We start from the raw sequence: 24,308 nt of genomic DNA, 5'->3' as shown, positions 1-24,308 counted from the left end.
TTTAGTAACCAGTCTGACTGATGCACATTATAACTGGACTAGCTTTGGAACATTTGCCCACTGAGGGATTTTAGAGTAGTGGATAAACCTGCGTTTGCACTGGGGATTTTTACTTGTTTTTTTACATTGGGATATTTTTTTTTACAGTTTGGAAATGTGTTCTGGAAGGAATCAGAGGACTCTGGCTGCTCTTTGCAGCATCTTGGTGTGTGTTGTATGTTCTGCTGAAGGAGAGGTGAGTAGATCTGAGCCAGTGTGTTGCACACATCTAACTTACACATTCAGAAGAAACCTCTTCCAAGCATTCTTATGTTGTTTTACTCTGATACTTCCAGATGCTAATTTCTCTTTATTGAGCATTAAACATTTAGAAATAATGAAAGCAGATGTTTGTTTGATTTCAGCTCAAGTCATCTCATTTATTCTATTCTCATAACTGTTAATGAAGCAAATTGATACTGTTTTCTTGACATATGAAGATTTGTGTTAGAAAGGCAAGAAATTAATACTTTTATTCAGCAAGGATGCATTCAACTGATCATAAGGAACAGTATTTGTGACAGTTGTTTATGATGTGACAAAATATTTCTATTGTCAATAAATGCTGTTCTTTTGAGCGTTCTATGTATCAGAGATTATTGAAAAAATTTACCATAGTTTAAACACAGTTTAAAAAAAAAAGATCTGTAGGATCTGAAGAGTGGAGTATGATGCTGAAAATACAGCTTTACGTCACAGAAATAAATTACATTATAAAATATATTAAAATAGAAACCAGTTACTTTTAATTCATTTTATTTATTTCTAACAATTTTCACTATTTTTGAGCACTTAAATGCAGGCTTGGTGAGTGTAAGAGACTTTTTTCAAAAACATTTCAAGTAATGACGCTGTGCGCTCGTCCCGCAGGCGTCCAGAGGCTGTTCCCGTCCCTGCTCCTGCCCCCCGTCTCCCCCCTCCTGTCCCCTCGGCGTGAGCTGGGCGCTGGATGAGTGCGGCTGCTGTAAGGTGTGCGCCCAACAGTTCAACCAGGACTGCGGCCCTGACCGACCCTGTGACCACATCAAGGGCCTGCGTTGCCACCTAGGGGCCGAAGGGGACCCTCGGCGTGGTCTCTGCAGAGGTACGAAAAACACACCGCTGGGACAGATCTGCTCTAACAATAATGAGTAATAATGGGGGAACTTGTCAGTTCTCTAGGATTATATATACACACACACAGTGGTGGCCAAAATTATTAGAACACCTGACAGATCTGAAAATATTGACCTTTTTTGCCTCCAAAACATGATTTGATTTCATAATGTTCATAAAAAATGCATAGGGTTGCTCCGAGTGAGTAACACTGTTTTTATTCACTTCTAACTTTAATATTTGGTATGTCCACCTTTTGCAGTAATTACAGCTGCACATCTCTCTGGCATAGTCTCAATATATTTCCTAAGAACTTATAATTAAACACTAATAAAATCCCATGCCTTCAGCAACTCAAGCCAAGGGATTTCCTTTGAATGTGCAATAGATCTGTCCAGTTTATTTTCCAACTCCTTTGAAATTAGTTTGATAGGGTTGAGGTCGGGACTTTTTAAGGAGGCCATCATTTTCAATATTTCAGCAGATTCCTTCTATCACAGGTAGTTCTGCTAATACTTTGTTGAATTTTGCCATTAAAATACCCATAAAACGAAGACAACGTAAACCTTTTAAATACGCCAAGAGTTCCAGTAATGTTGGCCACCACTGTGTATATTTAGTCTATATTTATACTTACTTTAATATACTTAGACTCTTAATTTACTTCTTCCTCATTTATAAAATAGAAAGTATAAACTATAAGGCAACTTCTGCTCTATAATAGATGAATAAGAAATTGTGTAATATGTTTTAAAATGCAGGCATTTCCACTGCAAACTTTGCTGTAGGTGTTTGTTTTAAAAATGTGACACACACACACACACATGCATACATACATAAATAACTAAATAGCCAGCAAAGATTCATAGGCTGACCGTCATATCAAAAATTGTGGGGGAAAATGTTTCTAAAAGTATAAAATGTTTATAAATATATAATCTGTAGTTGTATTTGCCAGAGATGCAATTAAAAAAAATGAAAGTTTCTTTATTTTTTATTTATATAAACATACCATATTCATTACCATTATTAATTACCATAATCAAATAAACTTCATTAATGTATAACATATTTATAAAATATGTTAAAATCAGGGAATTTGACCTGTTTGATTGTAAAATTGGTAATGAGCGAAAGAGTAAATAAATAAATAAACAAAAGAACAAACAAAGGTAAAGAATCACTGTCTCCAATATTTATCTCATTATACATTAATTACCAAATACCAAACATTGTAGAGAAAAACTTTTCTAAAAATACAAATATATAGTCTGTATATGGTTGTTCAACAGTAATTTATTTATTTGTTTAAAATAAGATTTAATGTATTTATTTTCCTTTGTATGAATCTAAAGGTCATTTTCAGTTTCACTCCAGAAATGGGTAACAATTTATTTGATGTGTCCTTGTTACATGTATTTGTATTTACTATAGCAATATAGTACTGCTTATTCGTGTTATTACATTGTAACAAGGACACATGTACAACTGTGACTCAGAAGTGATTGGACACTTTAGGACTACATCTCTGGCTGGTGACGCAGTGACTGAAGGCAGTCCTGATGTTTGTTGTGTGTCTCAGCTGAGGCTCAGGGCCGTCCGTGTGAGTTTGCTGGCCGTGTGTATCAGCACGGAGAGGATTTCCAGCCCAGCTGTCAGCACCAGTGCAGCTGTATGGATGGTGTGGTGGGCTGCATGCCGCTGTGTCCCCACACCATCCCTCTGCCCCGCAGACACTGCTCCAACCCTCGTCTGGAGACGCCGGCGGGACGCTGCTGTGAGGAGTGGCTGTGTGACGATGATAACCGCATCAGGGAAGACCCACCGGACCCCCGTCCCCATCACACCCCCTCCAACCACATCAGCAAACTCATACAGAGCCCTAACAGCATCCTGCCGCCGAGGGGCTCCTTTCAAGGTATTCTTCTTATACATACTTGATATATTATATATTGTGACAGTGTTATTGTAGTATCTATTATTGCAGAGTGGAAGTCCCTGCCGGTGTCTCGGGTTCCCGTCCCATCATCCGAATGTTTGCCGCAGACCACTGACTGGTCCGGATGTTCTGCTTCCTGTGGGTTTGGCATCTCCAGTCGTGTGACCAATAGAAATGCCCAGTGCAAACCTGTTCGAGAGACTCGGCTTTGCCAGATCAGAGAGTGTGACATCGCTCCAGTAATGAAGGTGAGATGCTACAGTGAAAATATCGTCAAATTTAGACACTCTACTAACTACATGTGATCTAAACAGTGCTGGGGAGAATGCATTACAAGCAATCTGTTACATAGTAATACTAACTAGTTACTAGTGACTAGTAAATGAATGCATTACTTTTAAAAAGCACCTATTATGCAAAATCCACTTTTATATGATGCTTGGACATAAATGTGTGTTGGCAGTGTGTGCATTACGGTAGTTTCAGTCCTCAGAGGTAGAACACTCTCCTCCATTTTCAAAATTTTTTTTTTTAAATAAGTAATGCAAGTTTCTGTGTTTTCTCATGTATTCATTGACAGCTCTCCTTTCTGTGTTGAAAGAAACTGAGAGGGATAAGCCTGAGGTGAATTAATTACACTTTAGGAGCATGTGAAAGGGTACATTAATTTTTGGGTTGTTTGATACACAAGAAACAAACAAGTAAGCCCAATAACAAAAGTAACACAAAGGTGACGTAATGCCTTATTTTCCATAAAAAGTAATGGTCACACTTTATTTTAGGGTCCAATTCTCACTATTAACTAACCATTAACTATGACTTTTGCCTCAATTAACTCCTTATTTGCTGCTTATTAATGGTTTATAAGGTAGTTGTCAAGTTTAGGGTATTGGGTAGGATTATGGATGTCATGCATTATATGTACTTTATAAGCACTAATAAACAGCCAATATGTTAATAATAGACATGTTAATAAGCAACTAGTTATTAGTGTGAATTGGACCCTATACTAAAGTGTTACCCATATAAGTAGCTACAGATGAGCCTAATATTAATTAACTACATGTATTTACTATATGGTTAGCGTCAACATAACTTGCAATAATGCTAATTTATTGTTACAATACGTAGCTAACGTGTAACAACGACAAATTAAAATAAAGTGTTACCTTAGTTACTTTAATGATTAGTTACTTTTTTTTTTTTGAATGCAATATTGCAACACATTACTTTTAAAAGTAACTTTCCCCAACACTGGTTGCTTTTACGCAAGGGTTCACCTTACAACAAGTTAATACTGAGTAGCTTGTGCTTCAGCAAAGCTTATCCCACATATGAATGATTTCTTGTTGCGTTTTGTGTCATGTAGAAAGGCAAGACGTGCAGGCAGACGGTGAGGTCTCGGGAACTGGAGCAGATCACGTTCGCCGGCTGCTCTACGGCTCGCCGCTATCGGCCTCGTAGCTGTGGCTCATGTGTGGACGGCAGGTGCTGTCAGCCGTCCTCGTCCCGCACGGTGCGCCTGCGCTTCCTCTGCCCGGACGGAGAGAGCTTCACGCGGAGCGTCGTGTGGATCCAGCGCTGCAGCTGCAGCAAGAGCTTCTGCAGGATTCAGAGAGAGAGATCCTCACCCGCCGTCAGCCTTCACAACGACATACACACCTTCTCTCACTGAACACACACTCACACACAACACGCCAAACTCACTTCTCACTCCCAAAGGAGTTTCCTCAACTATAGAATAGTAGACTGTACTAGATTGTATATAGTTTTTGCACTTAATGTGTTCCTCCTTTGCTTTGACCTACACGCCCTGATTCTCATGAAAACATGCCCAGGTGACTTTTCTTGAGGATTTGTCAGAATGCATTGTTAACTGTTGTCTTTCTGCTTTTATTTATTCTGCTATTTTTAAATCTGAAATGTTTATTGTATTTTAAAGGATTTATTTGGCATCAGACGAATGACTTCCTGTCACTCGATGGGGAAGAGAGTGCACTAGTAATGAGGGCATAAAATTAAGACTTTTTAAAATATCTGTCCATTTTTTTACTCATATATTAAGGTGTATAGATGCCTTTTGCATTTTTTTCATGAGTGTGTGGCTTGTGTACAGGCTTCACTTTTGGTGGAGTGACTCTTTGAGACTGCTTCATTTTTCGGGGCATGCTTTAAACTCTAGATGCTCTCTTGTATAGGAGTGAACGACTAATTGTATAGTTAAGATATTAAAATAAATTACTTTACTGATGAGTTTGTTACAGAAAAATAAAACCTTTTCAAATGCTTGTTTTTGTGGTTTGTAACTCACTAATTCTTTCTTTGTTCTCAAGAAAAAATTCTAAGGCGGCCCCGGGATGACTTACATTGTTAAATTGAATGAACTTAATTAAAATGTAAAAACAAAACATAAAATGACAAAAAACGCACTACTGAACAAATGTTGTTTTAATTAAAGAACATACTGAGCAAAGTCTGATGACAAACATTGATGTTGACTGTTAGGTTTTATTACCAGACAGACAGAAAGATAGTCAAATGAAGACAGGAAAACAAATGAAATCTCAGACAGACCCTATCATACCCCTTCAGGCCACATCTGCTTGTGTTAAAGCCTCCAGAAACCATATCAGACCAGTTCAGACCCAAATAGACTTCATAAAACCACTAAGAAAATGCAAATTTCTAGCGTGTTTTCAACAGTTAATGAGTTAATGTGTTACTGTCCAATGAAACTGGCAAAGAAAGCTTTTAATAGTGTAGTGATATGTCATTTTTAATTACTTTTTTTTTTTTATTCAATAATGTGAAATTATACTAACTCGTCTGGTCTTGTATGTATGCATCCGAAAGAAAGAGACAGAGAGCGAATGATTGTCATTTTAGGTCTCAGCACAGAATCGGCTCTCAATTTCCACACTCTTCTCGGCCACACTCTGTTCTTCCTCCACATATACATATAACACTTGATCAGCTCTTTATGCGGTTTAGAAGATCACTAAAACCCAAACCTCAACCACCGTGAGTCTGAAAATGCTTGCTTAATTAGAAGTCAGCATGTACTGTAACGAGGCAGCCACATCAGCCATGTATAATACTTCAAGAAACATCAGTGGCCTAATTTAAAATTACCTTCAAGGATATGGACGATGATTTTTGTTAAGTATATGTTATAAAATTAAAGTTAAAGAAGGTTCATAGAACTCTGCTTGCCATTGCCAGGGACAAGTTAACGTCATCACTGAAGTAAAATGTGCCAGTTTCTGAGTTGTTTGCTCTAAGGGCCTCAAAGATCCACAAAGTCGTAGTAATTATAGTTCAATTGTGCGGGCTGCCTTTGTAAGACGTGTCCCTTGACAACACCAACAAAGAGAAAAAACTCCATAGTAGTACAATAGTACAAAACAGCAATGTATGGAGCTTTGGGTTTAAACTAAAGTGTCATGTGACACAGTAATGGAATCATACATTAGCAGACAATTTTCATGAATAGGTAACAAAATAGCAGTTGAATCTTTAAAAAATTCTGAGAAAAGAGCTTAACCTTCAGAAAGTGTTGTTTGTTCACCCCAGGTGGTCCAGTTACATGGTTTATGAGCTGTTTTATTTTATCTTTATGTTATATTTGTTTCATATTTACAACAGGGTGTCACCCTTTTTAAGGAGAGTTCTATTTAAAACATTTATATATAGGACACACAAAACTTGGGCCAGTGTTGTTATTAATGAATAAAAAATGTTTATGTCATTGTTTTTATTAATTGAGATAAAGCTGCACTCAAATCTGAATCTGAATATTATGTTATATTGTGAAAAAAACTCAGACTTAAACTTAAAAAACTTGGGATGAAAATGTCTCGGCAGAGTTGCTGAATAAACTAGGCTAAATAAAATTATGTCGAAGAACTACGAATACTAAAATGAAAGCTGGGGGAAAAAAATGAAAGCTAAATAGAAAGGTTTTAATGAGGAAGAAACTTCCTAAAACTTAAATTAAAATAAGTACCTAAATTAAAAATAAAAACGTAATTAAAAAAATTAATATTTTATAAATTGTAAATATAATATATTACATATTATTTATATATTATAAATATAATAAATAATGCTTTAAAAACACTGCAAACACTGTTAAATATTAAATTTCTGGTCACTGAAATAAATTTCTGGTCACTGAAATGGGACACACATGCATTTAACTTTCACAATAATAAATAAAACCTTCACCTTCAGGTTAGTTAGCTACAATGTGCATATTGATACTTAAACAGGAAAAACATTATTAATATCATATCATGATATTTGCTTGGTGAAGCACTAGGAAGAAAAAAAATGTGGGATATAAATGCAAAATGCTGACCTAATGTTTTTGCAGATGACGGCTGCAGCATCTACAGTCCTCGGTTCGTCTGCTTCAGATTAGCTACTCTACAACACTGACCTCTAGTGTTACAACAACAATTTACGGTGTCAATAAACACTGAAAACTGTGGGGCTTTAAGATTATATCATGCTAAAGTGCCGATTTCACTGTAAAACACTCGCTTGTTGAGATTATGAATTCAGATTATGTGGATTTTGTGGTGTCAGATTTTTGAATCATTTTTTTGAATCTTATTATTGAATCGAAAACTGTTGAGTGAGCTGATGATGATTGATGGGGCATCAGATCAGCTACTTTAATAGAAGAAATATTACAAAGATCTAATACAATATAATATAATATAATATCATTATATTTGGGTTTAAATGATGACCTTATGTTTTTATGTCCTGATTCACGACTACAACCAGGACGCATGAAAGTAAACACGCTTATTAATTAAATACTCTTAGTAAAGATTAATCTCAGAGAACATCTAAAGTGGCCTCTGGTTTATTTAAATTAGTATCTTTATAGCTATATGATATTATGTTAAAACAGTATTAATACTAACATATACTAAAACATATTAATAAAACAATCTTAACTTTATCATAATGTAGATTTAAAACGAAACTTGTTTTAGCCCATCACTTCAGATCACAAGATCCAGGGGGCGTGGTTTGATCCACATCTGGGGCGGAGGCGGGTGGGTTTGTAAGGTGGGAGGAGTTGGAGCTGGATCCAACCACGCCCCTTGGATCTTGTGTTCTGCATTTAGGACCATCTCAAAAGAATCACTGGATTGGATTTTTAAACCGATTCTTGGAAACGAACAGTTCAACAGTTCAGTTCAACTTTAGTTGCATGCGAGTTTGTCCTTAAGGCTTAAGGAGAATAATATGCGCACAATTTTAGTGTGACGTTTACTTAGGCATAATTACAGTGGATTTTCATAAGGGTCACTTTATAAATACCCATGCTATCTGTTTTATTTGAGAATAATTATCCGGTTTATATTTTATAAATTAATTTAATATGCAACATGTCTAATTTGCGTGATTTTATATTCGTGACGGACCAATAGGATATTTATTAATCTTATATTGATGATGTTATAAGCCACGCCCTGTGATAATAAAAAGCCCCTCGACGCCTCCGTCGGTCAGTGAGCTTCACTCGCTGCTCGTCTGTTTGATCAAACATCTCACGGAATAAAGTCCACACTCTCGAGGTCTTCTTTTGGAGAGCTGCACAATGCGACGGACAAAGTAACTATACACTGTCCAGCAAAGCCACGTTAATTCACTCGTGTTGCCGGTTTCTGTACAATGTGGGCGTGAAGAGGAGGACCGTCACGGGCGCGCGAGTCTCGAGGTTGATACCGTCAAGTTTATACAGTAACAACTCACTGGAGTATCCAAGCTCTTCAAGGTGAGTTGTACAATCCACAGGTATTTGCATTATTCATTCAAATGGGCTAAGTTTCAATGTATGAGCTGAGAATTTAAAGTTTAGAGTGCACTGTGGATTCATCAAGACGTGTTCTGTATTGTAATCCTGCTTCTGTGCTAGATGCAATAGATATTCTTACAGGTTAGTTATTTAATAAATTAATAAATAAATAAAATATATATGCTCAAAAGTGAATTTTAAACACAGAAAGCATATTAAATGCAATTAAAGTATATGTTTGAATGTTTAAGATTAAATATTTAAGAATTACAGTTAATTATTATTATTTTTGGAGGCTGCACTGTGAGTCTTTTTAGTGATTGTTCTTTGCCTGACAATATTTTTTTTGGTATTCTTAAACTAAGTGGCATTGTAGTGGAAATCATATAAAAATAATACATATGCAGTTTTAAGTACAGTTTAATCTGGAACTTGTCTGCTTGTTGAGGTTTATTTTATTGCTTGCTTATGAAACATATTAACTGTTTTATCACAAGACCTCATATTGGGGATTTAGTTGCGTACAATGTTAAATGAGACATTTTTTATATCCAAGCTTTAAATATCGAAAAACGTGATGAATCATGAACTCTATTAGTGTCAAGTCTTTATATTGTATATCTTAATGTTTACCGATATCTTTGCATCGCTGTGTAGTTAAGGATGCATTTGATGACTTGTTTATTTGGTTGCACAGCCAACAAATATTAATTTATCTGAGGTACTGAGTTTAGTAACCACTGTTTTAAACTGAGCCATGTGCACTGTGACAGCTGTACTGTTACATCTGTTACAGAAAGAATTGTACATCATATATAGTGTGTTAGATTAAGTTCACACCGCTGGTTTTCTCATTCACCTCTTGCAGCCGTAGCTATGGTGAACAGTCAGGTTGCAGGCGGCGCGTGCGCGTCCAGGTCGTGCGCAGGCTGTGGGGGTCACATCGCTGACCGTTTCCTGCTCTTCTCCATGGAGCGCTACTGGCACACACGCTGCCTCAAGTGCTCGTGCTGTCAGGCTCAGCTGGGGGAGATCGGGACCACCTGCTACAGCAAAGGAGGCATGATCCTCTGCAGAACAGACTACATCAGGTCAGACGCACGCTCAAACACCAAAGACATAGAGACATTTAGATGTGTTGTGAGAAACAGTATTTCTGTATGTCCTCTCTTAGCTCAGAGGTCATGACCTTCTCAACCACATCTAGCAATTTATCATATTAACATGATCTGTTGAACTGATCTTCAACTCATTGTAGTAAAACTCATTTGAATCACTAAAATAGGAAGAATTTAAAAATAAGGGGGGGGGGGGGGGGAGTAGTCTAAACCCTGTTACTCTCATTTTTTTTCCCTTTACTAATAATAATAATTACTAAAATTGTGTCACCCAGAGAGTAACATCATTGGGTCTTTTCTAAAATATTGCATTGAGCATAACCTTTCCACCCTGTTACCCAAGTTTTTGTGAACAGACATGTTTTTGTTTTTTGATTTAGGATCAGTTAAATGTGATTTATAAGTTTATAAGTTACTACAAATCAGCATTTGGTCTCAGACTAGCTGTTAGTATGGTTTAACTCAACCTAAAATTTCAACCCTGTTACTTGTTACCCTGTTTCCATTTTAGAATTTTTTTTTTAATTGGAAAGGTCTTTTTGATTATATTATCTGCTAAAATGTTATGCATTTTAATGTTTATAGCCGAAAACACACAAAAAGCAAGATTTTATTTTAGTAACAGAGTTGAAAATATAAAAAACCACATATAAAATAATCAGAACATACAAACATGTTTGTATATTTAGTTTGACCTTAATTTTTTACCGCACTATTATAACTTCTACACACTTAATTTCACTAATCAAGTGCTTTTTGGTTTCACTTACATATTTTAAGAAATCATTGATTTAATTGCTCAATGTACCATATATTGTTCAGGTAGACTAAACTGTATTTCGTTGTTCCTAAACAATGACAATAAAGCTCCATTCTATTCTATTCTAAAACGCAGGAGCAAATTACAAATGGAAAAACTCATCTTACGCTCTTAAAATACCATGTATGACGTGAGTTAGATTTTAACAACTAGTAATGAGTGTGAAAAAGGCTTTTAACTCCTAGAGCCATGTGTTTTCACCTCCACGTTTAGTAGTGACCACATCCGAAATCTTAATTATTATAACAAAGAAGCAAGTCGATAATGAGACTTTTTGAGGCAAGAGTCTTCACAGTCATTTGCAATTCAAATAGCGTAGTCAAAGTTGTCTGAAGCTGTAGTTCTTGTGTTGATTTGCATTGGGTGCTGATGATCTCTGCAGATGCTTTCTCACACGCTCCCACAGAGAACATCAGAGACGCTGCATGCTGTCTTAGATGCATCACACGACATCATTTAATGCTAAGCCTGTTGTGTCGACCTTGTTCATAGCTGTTCTCCTGCAGTACTGTTCTCCTACAACATATTTCTTCTACTATATTTGTGTTTTCTGTGCTTTCCAGGTTGTTTGGGCACACGGGGGCTTGCAGTGCATGTGGTCAGTCCATTCCTGCCAGTGAAATGGTCATGCGGGCACAGGGCAACGTCTACCACCTCAAGGTTGGTTATGTGAAGCACAAATATGACAGCATTGTAAAAGTTCACCCAAATAAAACTCACCATGATGTATTTGCTTACCTTTGTGCCTTTCCAAACCTGTATGGCTGACTTTCTTCTTGAAACACAAAAAGATGTCTTGAAGAATGTTTTTGTCCATACAATAAAAATCGATCCAAAATGGCACTGGACACCTTTGAGTTTCATTTGTTCGGACAAAGAGAGAAATTTTCAAAACATCATCTTTATAGTCCACAGAAGAAACAAAGTCATATTTTTTTGGCTGTGCTTCCGTTTAACTTGAGTGCTATATTTAATGGGTTTCTAAATAGCAAATGTTCATTAAAACTGAAATAAACATGTGAATCATTATTTATTTAATTGTCGTATTACTGTATGGTACATTTTATTTCTCTGGGACATGTCTAGATATCTTACAGCTTCTCATAATAATGCTAACCTTGTTCAGTCTTGTTCTTTTAAAATGAAACCTACCTTGGTTGCATGTGGATTAACACATTAAAAACTAATTTTAAACACTGATATGAGGCAGTCAGTTCAGGCTAACCCTGACTAGCAGCTCTGCATACTTTAATAAAACACATGGCTAATAATGCAGCACTTACAACACGCCGCAGGGTCAGATTTACTTGATTCTATCATTTCTGTTGCAGTGCTTCTCTTGTGCAACGTGCAGAAACCAGTTGGTCCCCGGTGACCGATTCCACTATGTGAACGGCACCATATTTTGTGAGCACGACCGGCCAGGAGCTGCACATCTTAATACTCACCTCCAGAGCAACCCAGTGCTACCGGACCAGAAAGTGAGTTTACTCTTTATTTTACTCTTTAAGGTCATAATACAATGTGAGTTTGGTCTTTGTCTGCAGTCCATAACTAAAGTGTTTTTAAAGAGCATACACATGTAGTTTAACCACTCTTGTGTCTTGTAGGTTTGCTGAAGGACTCCCCGTCTTCTTCACCTCTTCCTGTTCTCCTCTCTCTGTTTACCCTCCAGACATCCTCCAGACACTCCTCCTTTGATGCACTTACGTTTTTACAGAATTAAATGGAAAAAGTGGGAGAACGAGTCTGTGATGGAAACATCTTTATATCTGACTTCATATCAAACTGTGGTGGATTCTGCAGTATCTCTCATTGTGGCTTTCTCGCCCCCCTGAAAACAGAAGTGACTTCTATTTTCTCACAGGATATCCTGCCTCTCTCACATCTAACCTCAGAGAGAAGGCTCCATCTGAAAGCAATGTATGCTTTTTCAAGTCAAGGTGAAACTGCGTTCAGAACTTGAAAAGTGGCCATTATATAAGAGAGACTGGTGATGTCAGTCAAAAAGGGTGAAAGTTATTACATTTTTATGATTATTTGAGTTTGATGTGCACTGATAAGTCATGCACACTAAAGGTGCGGTCACAATGAATTTCAGCAGTTTTGCTGTAAAAGAAAATGGTCTGTTGTCAATACTGTTGTAGTGCATTAAGCACAGCTCACACTTGAATCACTTTCAAACCATTTCCAATTGCGGTGAATTTGCATGACCAGTTCGAATATGAGCAACATCGGTGTAGAAACTATTTCAACCTCATGCAAAATTGTGTCCTATTGACTCTTTGCAAAGAGCTTGATTCACCGGCGATCTGACCAATCATAACGCAGAATCTGTCATCTTGTCTGACAAACAGATCAGACAGGGCTGCATTTCCCGTAAGCTTAAGTACATCGGAGACCCATTGAAACCATGATGCTTTTGGGAAACGCAGCCCAGGAGAGTAGATTAACTTCGGAGGACTCAAACTTAAATAATGCTGTGTATTGAAGTCTCTCCACGGTTTAAAAAAAATACGTTCTGATGTTCATTCATGTTTATTTCATGCGTTAAATGAATATGAAAAGCAGCTTGAAATGAGGCAATACAGTGATCTCTCGCGACACATTAAAGAGACACAAAATGGTATTTATATTTTTAATTTCTTTAAAAAATTTCAACATTTTTCATACCAGAAGTAACCTGCTCTGTCTTGTCTGTCAGTGCGATGTCAGTTTTCTCCTTGTTTCTTGAGTGGGCCGGACATAGCAACAGAAACTAAGGTGGGTGGGTTTTTGTGAAGGGTCAGATGCCAAAGAACTGGATTTCGCCATTAAATATGCACCAAAAAGTGCATTTAAAAAGTAAATGGGGTCCGTTTTGATTTCACGTTGATTAACGTCAACAACAGAATATCTTCGTACATCTTTTGGACATCGTTCAGGGTGTAGAATTGGAAATATGTTTTTATACCAATACTCTCTGTAACGGTTGAATCATCTGCTCAACATGTGATGTCTATTTAAGGTGCAATTATCCAATAAATGGGAAATACAACAATCCAGCTGCCAAGAATGAATTTGTTGTCCCTTTTTACCATCCAGATTTCACTGTTCGTTGTTTATTACTGTTTTTCTGCTAGTTATTAGCTTTGCTCTCAGCGGTGCAAACCTGATTACCCAAAGGGTTAGTATGAATAGGGCTTGAGCTCGGACCATTACAGAAGCAATTAAATGTGAGCGTGGAGCGTGTAAGTTCATTGTGAGTGCCGTATCTGTGCTGCTGTTGCACTGGGGAGGCTGAACTCTGCTCTGATCCCGTGTTTGAATTTAATAGGGACTAATCTGCCTCCTAGTTAATTAAGAGGCAGTCGCTCCTTTCCGTTCGCTGCCTCAAAACAATCACACATGTTAAATGTTTACCATGTTGCAATTAAAGTACACAGCACAACTTTTCACCCCCTTTTCCTTCCCACAACCTCCTGCCCTTGAGTAAGCCGCCTCTTAAATAGAGGAAAATTGCTCTTCTTTTACTTTAGAGACAAATATATATATTCTTATTTTGTATGTATATTTTTTTTAAGAGAAAACCTACTCTGAATTAATTTCTTGTTTTATATTGCATTCATTTAATGTCTTATACAAGGCAGCAAAAAGCACCATGAAATTCATAAGGATTTGTAGGAAAGATGTGACGATGCATTCTTTAAATTAGCTCCAAAATGGCACCTTAATGCGTTTAGTTATAAAAAAGCATCCCTGATGTCGGTGTAGGTGCTGATACTGCATCAATTATTTATTTCACATTCGATTGAAAAGCATCAGGCAAATTCATTAACGTATGCAAATGATCACAATTGCAATTATCCTCATATCTTGATAAGTAAGGAAATCAAAACCTCGGCACAATTTGAATCCCACCGTGCCTCAACTTACACTCTGCATTCAAACCAATCAAGCTTCATCTGCATATTCCTAATTAACCACGCATATTCACATGCCAATTAGAAGGATAGAGGGGCAGAAAAAAAGCCTCTTAGTTAACAGGCATTATCCTCTATCAGAAAAAGTTTGCAGGTGTATGAATTGCTATGCTGCTTCTGTCATGGAAAAAGTGTTTATACTCCCTAATTAATCATATTAACACATGCAAATGAGTGTAATTGCCTGAGTTTCCATTCCTCACGCTGTGAAAAAGTGGGAAAGAGAAGAGTGTGGATATTTTTACCATCTAACAACTAAGAACATTTACAATCGCTTTGTTTTCCTGTCACAATTTATCACATGGCCACTGTCTTCCATTTGAAAACATTAATTATTTAGCCTTTTCACCACTTTCCGATGCTTGATGTAATTTCGCTAAATACAGCATGGCCTCAAACATGTTTTTGTTGATCCTAGAGCAACATTCTGTCAACTATTAAGATTTTGAGGTTAGGGAATGAGGTAAGATGCTTTTTATATAACACATTTATATCATCAGTATATTTCCTGTTCATTTAAGTTAAGGGTTTTGGACAGAGCGCAAGTATAATTAACAACTGCAGGTTTAAAAAATTGCTTTAGGGACCACAAAGATATTTCATGCTATAATAATGGCATAATCATAATAATCAACATTAGTGCTGGGTAATAACCGATTACATGTAATCTAGGTATGTAATCAGATCACAAAAATTAAGTACTTATATTATTATACATTTTTTTATAAATGCAATCAAAATAGGCTTTTTGGATTACATATATTTAACACAACAGCATTACTCAATTTATTGACACAATGAATGTGTAATGTATTGGATCACATTATGGGATTTTGGCTACAACCATAGTATAGAGAGGACAGGAAAGTACACCATGAGCATCAACACTCATCTTGTTAGGTGTTTAGCCATTGTGCTACACTTACATCTTGATACCATGCTAACAGCAAGAGCACCAAGGCTCAAGCTGCGTTCCAATCCTTATTCCCTATGCCCTTCATAGTGCCCTTTGAACTCAACACATAGCACACTTTTGGAACAGATGTGAGGCAAGGCCTTTTTTAAATGTAATACTTACTCTAGCAATAGGCCTACGTGATTTTGTACTTATGTGAATATCACCACATAGCATCCGCTTTTTTTTACCCTTTCTCCTTTAATCGATAATGACAATGTAAAGATGACAGGAATTATGTGTTAACATGAAATGATATGGGCTCATATTTGCTTTTCCTTCATTAACATGTCAGAAAATATATGCTAAATGCTATTGATAGTGATAGCAAATGGCTACACAGGACATTACATAGCCTAAATATGTCAGATTGTACACACCAACCACCAACACACATTGCCAACAAATCTTATGTCATTAATTTTGCGACTCTTTCAACTTAATTTGTTATTAATAGTATGTAGAGGATGAGAAATGATGCAAAAATAGGAATTGATTGGAAAAATTCACATCCACTGCATAAACAGTAGGCCAACCTGTGATTTAGCATCATACTGTTCCCTTGTCTGAAACCCGTTAGGATTTTTCCACTGGCTTTTGGATTTATTTCAGAAAAGAAGCTCTGCAAACAACAACGGTTTAGGATTCTTACACATTTTGTTCATTAAGTTAATCAAAAACATAACTTACATGAGTTCTGAAGCCTAATCAGAAGTAAAAATCTATAGTTATCATGTATTAGCATGCAAGCTAATCTCACACCACATGAGCCTCATAGCACAATGTTCAGCCATAGCCTTGCCAAATCTCAGCGCATTCTCTTTTTTGGACTTTCTGACACTTTCTTGATATTGATAGTGTAGACAGGACAGAAAATGATGCAGAACTGCAAACTGACATGAGCTGCACTCAAACTCTTGACATTAGCCTCATAGCATTGTTGGAACATTCATGCTAACCGCTAAGCCTCACAGTAGAGGTCTGCATGATTTTGATAAATTTTTAGTCCCCTTCCTACTAAAAACAAGTCATATTTCTTTCTGCCCATAAGTTTTACATGTACACCACTAGTATTTTTGGTCATGTCTATTGCTAGTCAAAACCAGGGAACAGGAATGGAGGTGAGCTCAACTCAAATGCCCACCGAAGCTCTGGCAGATCCATCTCACCGAGTCCCAACGTTTTGACAAAACGCTCACATCAGGCTCTCTGCTTTGTGATCCTACGCGTAATATATCAACTCATTAGACTTTCATATCACAGGAGGGTGCGGTCGGTTCAGATCGCTTTCTAGAACACGTCTCCTCAGTGTTATCTAGTAATGAGCCACTTGTGCAGTGAATCAGTAGGGCCTCAGTGACAGAGAGACAGACTTGACAACTGTGAACTTCCCAGAGCAGAGAATGTCAGCGAAGGAGAGAGGCAGGGTGAAAAAAGCAGAATCCTCGCCCAATCAGAGCACTCTGAATAATTAAGGCGATCTGCTTAATTAGCTCAATTACGTTAATTTGACCACGGAACATGGCCATATGGTGAAAGGAAACAAAAGAGGGGGGAACTAATTAAAAGTAAAATAATGAGGATTTTAATTAAGCTTTTCCCCAGACGTCAGTGAGAGGGGATCTGGTGCAGGAGAGAGTAATTAAAGTAGTGTAGCGCTGGCAACATTTCTCTCTCTCTCTCTCTTTCTTACCATCACTTTTTCACTCACTCTCTCTGAACTGTGAGGGCTCAATCGGTCTAATTAAATCTGTAAATAAATTAGCTACATGGAAGCCTGCTTGAGTTGACACCCCACCCCCAACACAAACACTCACCCACACGCCTCTCCTATCTTTATCTCCATAGCATGACTTGCGGCTGGGGTGGAGGTCTACCTCACATTCGTTTCTGACTAAATATTGCACGTGAAAGTTGTGGAAGCTTTGTGCATTGTGTATTTTACATGAAGAGCTCCACTACCATTGTTCTCACCTCTTTAGTTTCCATCAAAATACAATTTACTACAATAACACTGCTGTTAATTACCACTGTTGTCAATGGAAATGGCTTTTTGAAAGAGATGACTTACTCGTTTACTATGGTTTTACAGCATGACCTGAGGTATTTTGGAGTAAAGAAGGGTTTATATGGTACATTTTCTTAGGATATGACTACATATGGAAATATATGCAAAAATATGCTTTTTTTCTTTCCTCATAACTATGTCAGCTTTCTTTTGTCAAGCATATTTGTATTTCCTGCCCATAGTTTGCAATCCAGGTTCATTGAGAAAACTATAAAAAATTATATTTTGCGAAACTTTCAAAGCAAATTGTCCGGTGGGATTCTGTAAAAGCATGTTCAGTTTTATCTGAAACAGATGAGGGTGAATGTGACAAAGTTTTATTACATTTGCTAATGTACGTATCGGAGTAGTTCGTAACTGGAATATCTGGTTACTAGAACTAAAATGTTACTGATAGTATTAACAAAAGCAAATCTTAGATAAAAACACATGTGCTTGAAGCAACCGTGCAGTTTTAGCATGCTTCTTCAAGTCTTTAAACACTTTTATCCTAACTTGTGTTTCACAGGATTCGTACATTGTAAGTGCAGTGCTGTACCAGGTGCGCTACTGAGCAAGTTTACCACATCAGAGAAACTGTATGGAGGTGGTTATGTGAAACAAATGTCAACATGTATTTACAAATCACACTATTGTAAAAGTGTTTTGAGGTCGTAACATAGTATAGTACAAGGAAATGCATAAAAATAAATCTTTATTAATTGAAAATCTATCTGGTAAATGTGAAGTCACATTAGTGAAATCTTTCACCTTTACACAAAATGTAATCCTATTGAAATGTCGGGATTTACTTTGTTTCCTGCTCCTGTATTGTTGTTCGGCTAATTTTCACACATAAGATCAAAGCATTTCAATAGAAATACACAAGATCTGGATTTTTGCTTAATTATCAAAGATTTCCCCACAATTTTTTTGCAACTGATTATGAAGATTTGTCACATTGACCAAGGAAAGCTGACTGGATAAAAAGCATGTTCTGTGAGCTGTACTTCATACATAACTATGCTGTTGGCTATGTACTTCTGTGCCCTGAAAAATTCACCAATGTGACCATATCTTAAGCCTTGAACCCGTGACACACTAATATCCAATGATTGTCATACATCTACTTTTATATCTGTGAGCTCATTTGAACCAGAGTTGCTGGCTTGCACAGGGGCGACATTAGACGCAATACATTGCCCTTTATACTACCCATACCGTTTCTGTTCCTGTTAAAAGAGTTCACCCGCAGGTCCACTCGCCATGTCGGACTGAACCGTCCCTTTAAGGCCTGATTTGCCTGTAATATCTCATTACACCAGACCTTGATCATGTCCTCTCTTCTTCTGCGTGCCCCCAACCCCCAATCTTTTTTACGCACATTGATGGCACATTTTTAATTAGAAATGCATTCAGACTGACAACAGAGTGATTTGCATATTAAATTAACAGCTACTTACATTCCATGGTCCCTGGCAGAGGAGCCAGTTACAAAGAGAGTGTGAAAAAACTGTGTACCCAGACTGCTACATAACAACTTTCAATGTACCTTTTATTAATTATATCAATTTAAATCCTGGTGTGATATTTTCTCAATATAGAGGGTAAAAATACATATTTAGCAAATAAGCATTCTAAATTGAATGTAAAATTTAAGAAAACTGACGTTTCAGCCTTTGGTTACACCTCTATTTTTATTTGAATGAAATCTGCAATGGAAATTTCATCTATCTTCACAAATTTTCCCAAGTTACAACACCTCATCAAGCCCAGTATTGTTATATATCTCCCATATTTGTCTCCCACATCCCTCCTGATTCCAGATAGGACAGTTGACAGTGATAGCGGCAGTGTTGTGTCGGTTTGAGGGCCCAGAAGAGCCCTGTTCTCATCTCGTTCCCCTCAGGGAAGCCAGATGCTGCTATTTGCCCAAGAGACTGCAATGTAACAGAGGACCCTGACTAAATAAAAAACAGTAACAGTGACTACACGGCGAACAAAGATTGGCTGCTTCAAAGCGCTCCCCAGTATCATGTCTTGATTAGGCTGTTGTTGATGCAGACTCTAGACTGTCAGGAGAGCTTGACACAGAGCGACATCCCCTACCCTCTCCCCTGTGAGGGAAGTTAACAAGAAAAATAATTAGACATGCTGGCATTAATAAACAATTACATATGGTATATTGAAGCAGTAAGTCATCTAAGGGTGCTTTACAGTGATTTACCACATGTAAGGGGTATTCCTGGGAACAAACATGAACCATGGTAAAATCACTGTATTACATGTGGTTGAGTTGCTTTTATAAAATCCCAGCAGACCACAAACATTAATTGTTATGTTCAGTTAATACTATTATATTATATTATATTATATTATATTATATTATATTATATTATATTATAGTTTTCAATTATTTTAAATTATAATTTAAATGTATATTATTATTATTGTAGATAATATTTAATAGTATTTTACATAAATATGTGTACAGTATATGTGTGTGTAAATTACTATTAAATATCTATAATATAATATTAATATCATTTTAAGAAGTAATTATTAGTGCATGTGCAAATTACTGTTAAATATTTGTAATATTATTATTATCTTAATAAGAATTAATTATTAGTGTGTGGGGTAAAAATTAGTAATTTCTATTTTATTTTTTTTCTAGTTTAATTTCAATTCATTACAACTTTATCACCCTAACAATTTGAGTTTGAAGCTGAACTGATTTATGTGTTATTTAACGTATTCACTTTAATTAAATTTAATCAGAATCTGTGATGCTGTTTTATTACAGAAGGCATATGTTTTTGGATCAGATGTTAATGACCAAAGTATTAGTCATTCTTTGCCTTGGTTTCTGACAGATCCAGTCGGTCAGATGATAATGAGGTCATCATGTTTCTAGGGCATATGAAAGTGGATACGTTGATCGTAAAGGACTCTAATTTCTATCCTCTTGCGTTCATTGCACTTTTGTGCTTTCATTCTCTCTCTCCATCTATCTATATCCCTCCACAGCACAGGTGCGTTTGACTGTTCATTAGCACCCTGTGAAGAGGAACAGATGCAGATAGAAACACAAACACATCAGTAGCAGAGCACACAATTAAAGTTTCAAGACACCGAATATCCCCAGGATTTAGATCACAATTAAAAAGACATTTCTTTTAGTGTCTTTTTTTATCTTTCTCTCACTCTTTGTCTGAGCTCTTTTGGATTTCTGTGATTAAAACAGATGTAATTCAGAAGAAAACTCATGATATTCCTTCATACGTGAAACACATAAGGAAATATTATGGTGGATGATCATGCTGTTCTTTTCCAAACAATGAACATGAACGAAACAGTTAATATGAATTCTGTGCTATAATACTTTTTTTACAGTTGAATTACAAGTCCAATTCAAGCTCTGAATTGGAGTATGAACTGTTTTCGAACAAAGGAAGGAAGGAACGAAGAAAAAAGAGAGGGGAAAAAAGGGAAAAGAAGGGAAAGAAAGAAAAAAATCAAAAATAAGAGAAGAAAAGTAAAATAACAATAAAAAAATGGAAGAAATAAGGAAGAAACAAAGAAGTTTGAAAAGACAGTGAGAGTAAATGATGACAGCATCTCCATTTCCTGGTGAACTGTCCCTTTAAGAGCTTCAGTGCTTTTATATTGATCACTTTGGTAAGTTTTGTGAGATGCTCCGCTGTCAGTGTGAATCAATATCTGGAAGTTAAATGTCAGTTGGTTTGGCATTTGAGAGAGTGATATCTTTCACAAAAAGGGTGAAAAAAGGAGCGAGGCCTTCCTGTGGCCTCTGAACTCTCAGTCACGGCTCTTTCTGAGGTGTTCACAGGTGCGTCTGACACTAACGGGGTGTATCTGAAACAGACTGGAGTAAAAAGCCAAGAGGGAAGGGGTCCTGCGGCCCATGAACTGAGAGACTGCTAGAAAGCAGACAGACTCAGATGAGATAAGCCTGAGCTACAGCCTTACACTCGCTACGGCTAACCTGGAAATGGCAGGGCTGGACTGAGTCCAGAGAACTGTGTGTGTGTGAGAAATGTGTGTATGTAAATGCCAGTACAGCTCCTCTGAGGGAGCCCCACCTCACTGAACCACAGCACATCTCTCGTTATCATCCTTCACACACCTGCTCACACAGACAATAGGGGCAGTACGTGTGTGTGTGTGTGTTTATGGAAGAAACAAGAAGTGATCAAGCAAGGTCAGGAGAATCTCCATCCTAAGTGCGTTGAGCTCACCTGCTCTTTCTTCTTTCTAAACAGTCAAACTGTGATTTGTTTATTCATTCAGTGTGTGTGTGTGTGTGTGTGCAGTTGATAAACAGTCACTTCAGTATCTCTGTTCTTGATCTTTTTGGTTTTCAACTTTCAGTATGGATCTGACCTCAGCGATTATGCTTGTGAACGTGCGTGTTTGTGCAGCCTGTGTCGATTATTTCAGAAAGTGCTTTTGAAGACCTGAAACATACTCACTGCAGGTCTGTGAGGGCCCATTAAGCAAAAAAAAAAAAAAAAAGATATATAAATAAAGGGATAAAAAAAAAACCCTATGATATGAATATATTTCGGTGCTTTGATTTCTCTCAGACGGTTTGTGTTTCCTTGGACATAAAACATTTGCGAACCCCAAAAACTTTAGCAAACACAGTTTCTCGGGGGGAACGCAAAACTTTTGAGTTCTTTTTGAGGGAATGCAAAGTTTTCTGGGTAACAAAACCTCTGAGTTATTTGTAAGCAAATGCAAAGTTTCTTGTGGTAACAAAGCATTTCTGTGCGTATACTAAATTTCTCAATGGAAAATTATCATTTTTAATGGTAAGTTTCTCGGTGGAACCCAAAAGTTGGGAGTTCTTAACGAGTGAATGCAAAGTTTTCTGGAAATGCAAAGGTTTTGAGAGAGAACACAAAATTTTTAAGAGAGCATTAAACTCAAAATATATTTTCACAGAGTTCTCGGGGCTCTGTAGAATATAAATGATTTGTCATGGAAATTTCTTAATTTAAATACAAACTACTTTACTAAAAGTAATCTGGCTTCACTGACTATGACAACAACCTATAGTTGTCAATACGATACATACAACACTTCATGAACCTCCAGGTTAAACTGTGATGTTTTTATCAGCTGTTTGGACTCTCATTCTGACGGCACCCATTCACTGCACTGATGTAATGTTAAACTCCTCCAAATCTGTTCCCATGAAGAAACAACCTCATCTACATCTTGCATGGCCTGAGTGTGAGGAAATGTTTGGATGAACTATTCCTCTAATCGACTGTGTGTCCACCAAAGTAGGGTATGCGGTACAATCAACTTTATGTACATTGAAAAAAGTGGAAGTGGCGAAAGAGGAAGGGATAAGTGCTTGAGGTAAGCAGTTCTGTTTTAGCGCCATGTGGCGTTGATTTCATGTTGCATTTTTATTGGCTAGTCAGTAAAGGTGGGTCGCAGCTGCAAACACACTGTGCGATGATCGTGCTGTATTTCTGACACTGTTAGAAAATGATCCTATACTGTCTTTGGTCGCAGGACTGTGACAACTGTCGTCTTTGAACCTCTCTCACTGTATGACATAGAAGCACCAATTAGGAGCCACAATCACAGAAATCAACAATCAAAATCTTTTATCGTTCAGTGTGTAACACATAGAAACACATGAAGAAAGTACAGTTTGCAGTGCACGTGCACTGGCCAAGCATTTGTATATTAATTTGCTTACTTGCATATTCATTTTTTTCTGATGTACAATGCGTTGTAGTTTTAATTTCATCAGATATCCTGATTAGAATTTAACTGACCTGTCAAATGCATTGCAACAGACGAATTGTTCATGCATATCTGCTTGTGTGCATATGTGTGTGTGTGTGTGTGTGAGGTTATTGTATAAGTCTCAGAGGAATTCTGATAAGACTTTTGGAGCCAGACTGTAGACACTGTTCAGCAGACAAACCGATGACTGGGCAGATACTGAAGGGGACTGGTAATCTCTCTCTCTCTCTCTCTATCACACACACACATACACACACACGCTCTCTCTCTCACACACGCACACACACACACTCTCTCTCTCTCACACACACACACACACACACTCTCTCTCTCTCTCTCTCTCTCACACACACACACACACACACACACACATGCACACACACTCTCTCTCTCTCGCTCTGTTTCTTTCTCACTTTTAGTTCTTTTAAAATCAGACATCCCTTTAGAACTCAAGTCTAATACATACACTTTCTTTACCTTTAAAAAGTTTGTGGATTTGGGTTAAAAACCCACACACAGAAAACATCTGTGTAATACAACTTCTGACCTTGTAATTTCTTAGATACAGCGCTGAGACTGAGACTGTTTCAGCGTCTGCTCATGCTAGTTATGATCTGAAACATGGCAGTTGGTTTCTAGCTAGTTATTAGGTTGATTATTAGTTTTGTTGTCAAACTGGTCTAACAGTTATTATTTCAAATCACAACTACCTGCTTTAAGTG

The 24,308-nt window shown here is 37.1% G+C and overlaps 2 protein-coding genes across 2 annotated transcripts; both read left to right on the top strand.

Moving 5' to 3' along the window:
• ccn1l2 (cellular communication network factor 1, like 2) lies at positions 1-5,361 on the top strand. Its single transcript, XM_052563854.1, has 5 exons — positions 1-235; positions 910-1,123; positions 2,717-3,052; positions 3,122-3,321; positions 4,443-5,361. Exons 1-5 carry the CDS (start codon positions 155-157, stop codon positions 4,746-4,748), a joined length of 1,137 nt encoding a protein of 378 aa, XP_052419814.1. The 5' UTR covers positions 1-154; the 3' UTR covers positions 4,749-5,361.
• Positions 5,362-8,237: 2,876 nt separating this feature from the next.
• si:dkey-90l8.3 (LIM domain transcription factor LMO4) lies at positions 8,238-13,873 on the top strand. Its single transcript, XM_052562531.1, has 5 exons — positions 8,238-8,870; positions 9,760-9,982; positions 11,393-11,489; positions 12,161-12,310; positions 12,440-13,873. Exons 2-5 carry the CDS (start codon positions 9,768-9,770, stop codon positions 12,446-12,448), a joined length of 471 nt encoding a protein of 156 aa, XP_052418491.1. The 5' UTR covers positions 8,238-8,870; positions 9,760-9,767; the 3' UTR covers positions 12,449-13,873.
• Positions 13,874-24,308: the final 10,435 nt, after the last annotated feature.

The sequence above is a fragment of the Carassius gibelio genome, chromosome B8, assembly GCF_023724105.1.
Source record: "Carassius gibelio isolate Cgi1373 ecotype wild population from Czech Republic chromosome B8, carGib1.2-hapl.c, whole genome shotgun sequence".
Classification (NCBI taxonomy): Eukaryota; Metazoa; Chordata; class Actinopteri; order Cypriniformes; family Cyprinidae; genus Carassius; species Carassius gibelio.
The sequence above is the reverse complement of the archived record's forward strand: the minus strand, read 5'-3'. Positions and strand labels throughout refer to the sequence as shown.

What these genes read in the sequence shown, in the direction of transcription:
- ccn1l2 (XM_052563854.1), top strand. Translation starts at nt 155, where the DNA reads ATGTGTTCTGGAAGGAATCAGAGGACTCTGGCTGCTCTTTGCAGCATC. An exon ending in TCGGCGTGGTCTCTGCAGAG is followed by an intron (nt 1,124 to 2,716) that starts GTACGAAAAACA and finishes TGTGTGTCTCAG; the next exon opens with CTGAGGCTCAGGGCCGTCCG. An exon ending in ACATCGCTCCAGTAATGAAG is followed by an intron (nt 3,322 to 4,442) that starts GTGAGATGCTAC and finishes TGTGTCATGTAG; the next exon opens with AAAGGCAAGACGTGCAGGCA.
- si:dkey-90l8.3 (XM_052562531.1), top strand. Translation starts at nt 9,768, where the DNA reads ATGGTGAACAGTCAGGTTGCAGGCGGCGCGTGCGCGTCCAGGTCGTGC. An exon ending in TGCAGAACAGACTACATCAG is followed by an intron (nt 9,983 to 11,392) that starts GTCAGACGCACG and finishes TGTGCTTTCCAG; the next exon opens with GTTGTTTGGGCACACGGGGG. An exon ending in GCAACGTCTACCACCTCAAG is followed by an intron (nt 11,490 to 12,160) that starts GTTGGTTATGTG and finishes TTTCTGTTGCAG; the next exon opens with TGCTTCTCTTGTGCAACGTG.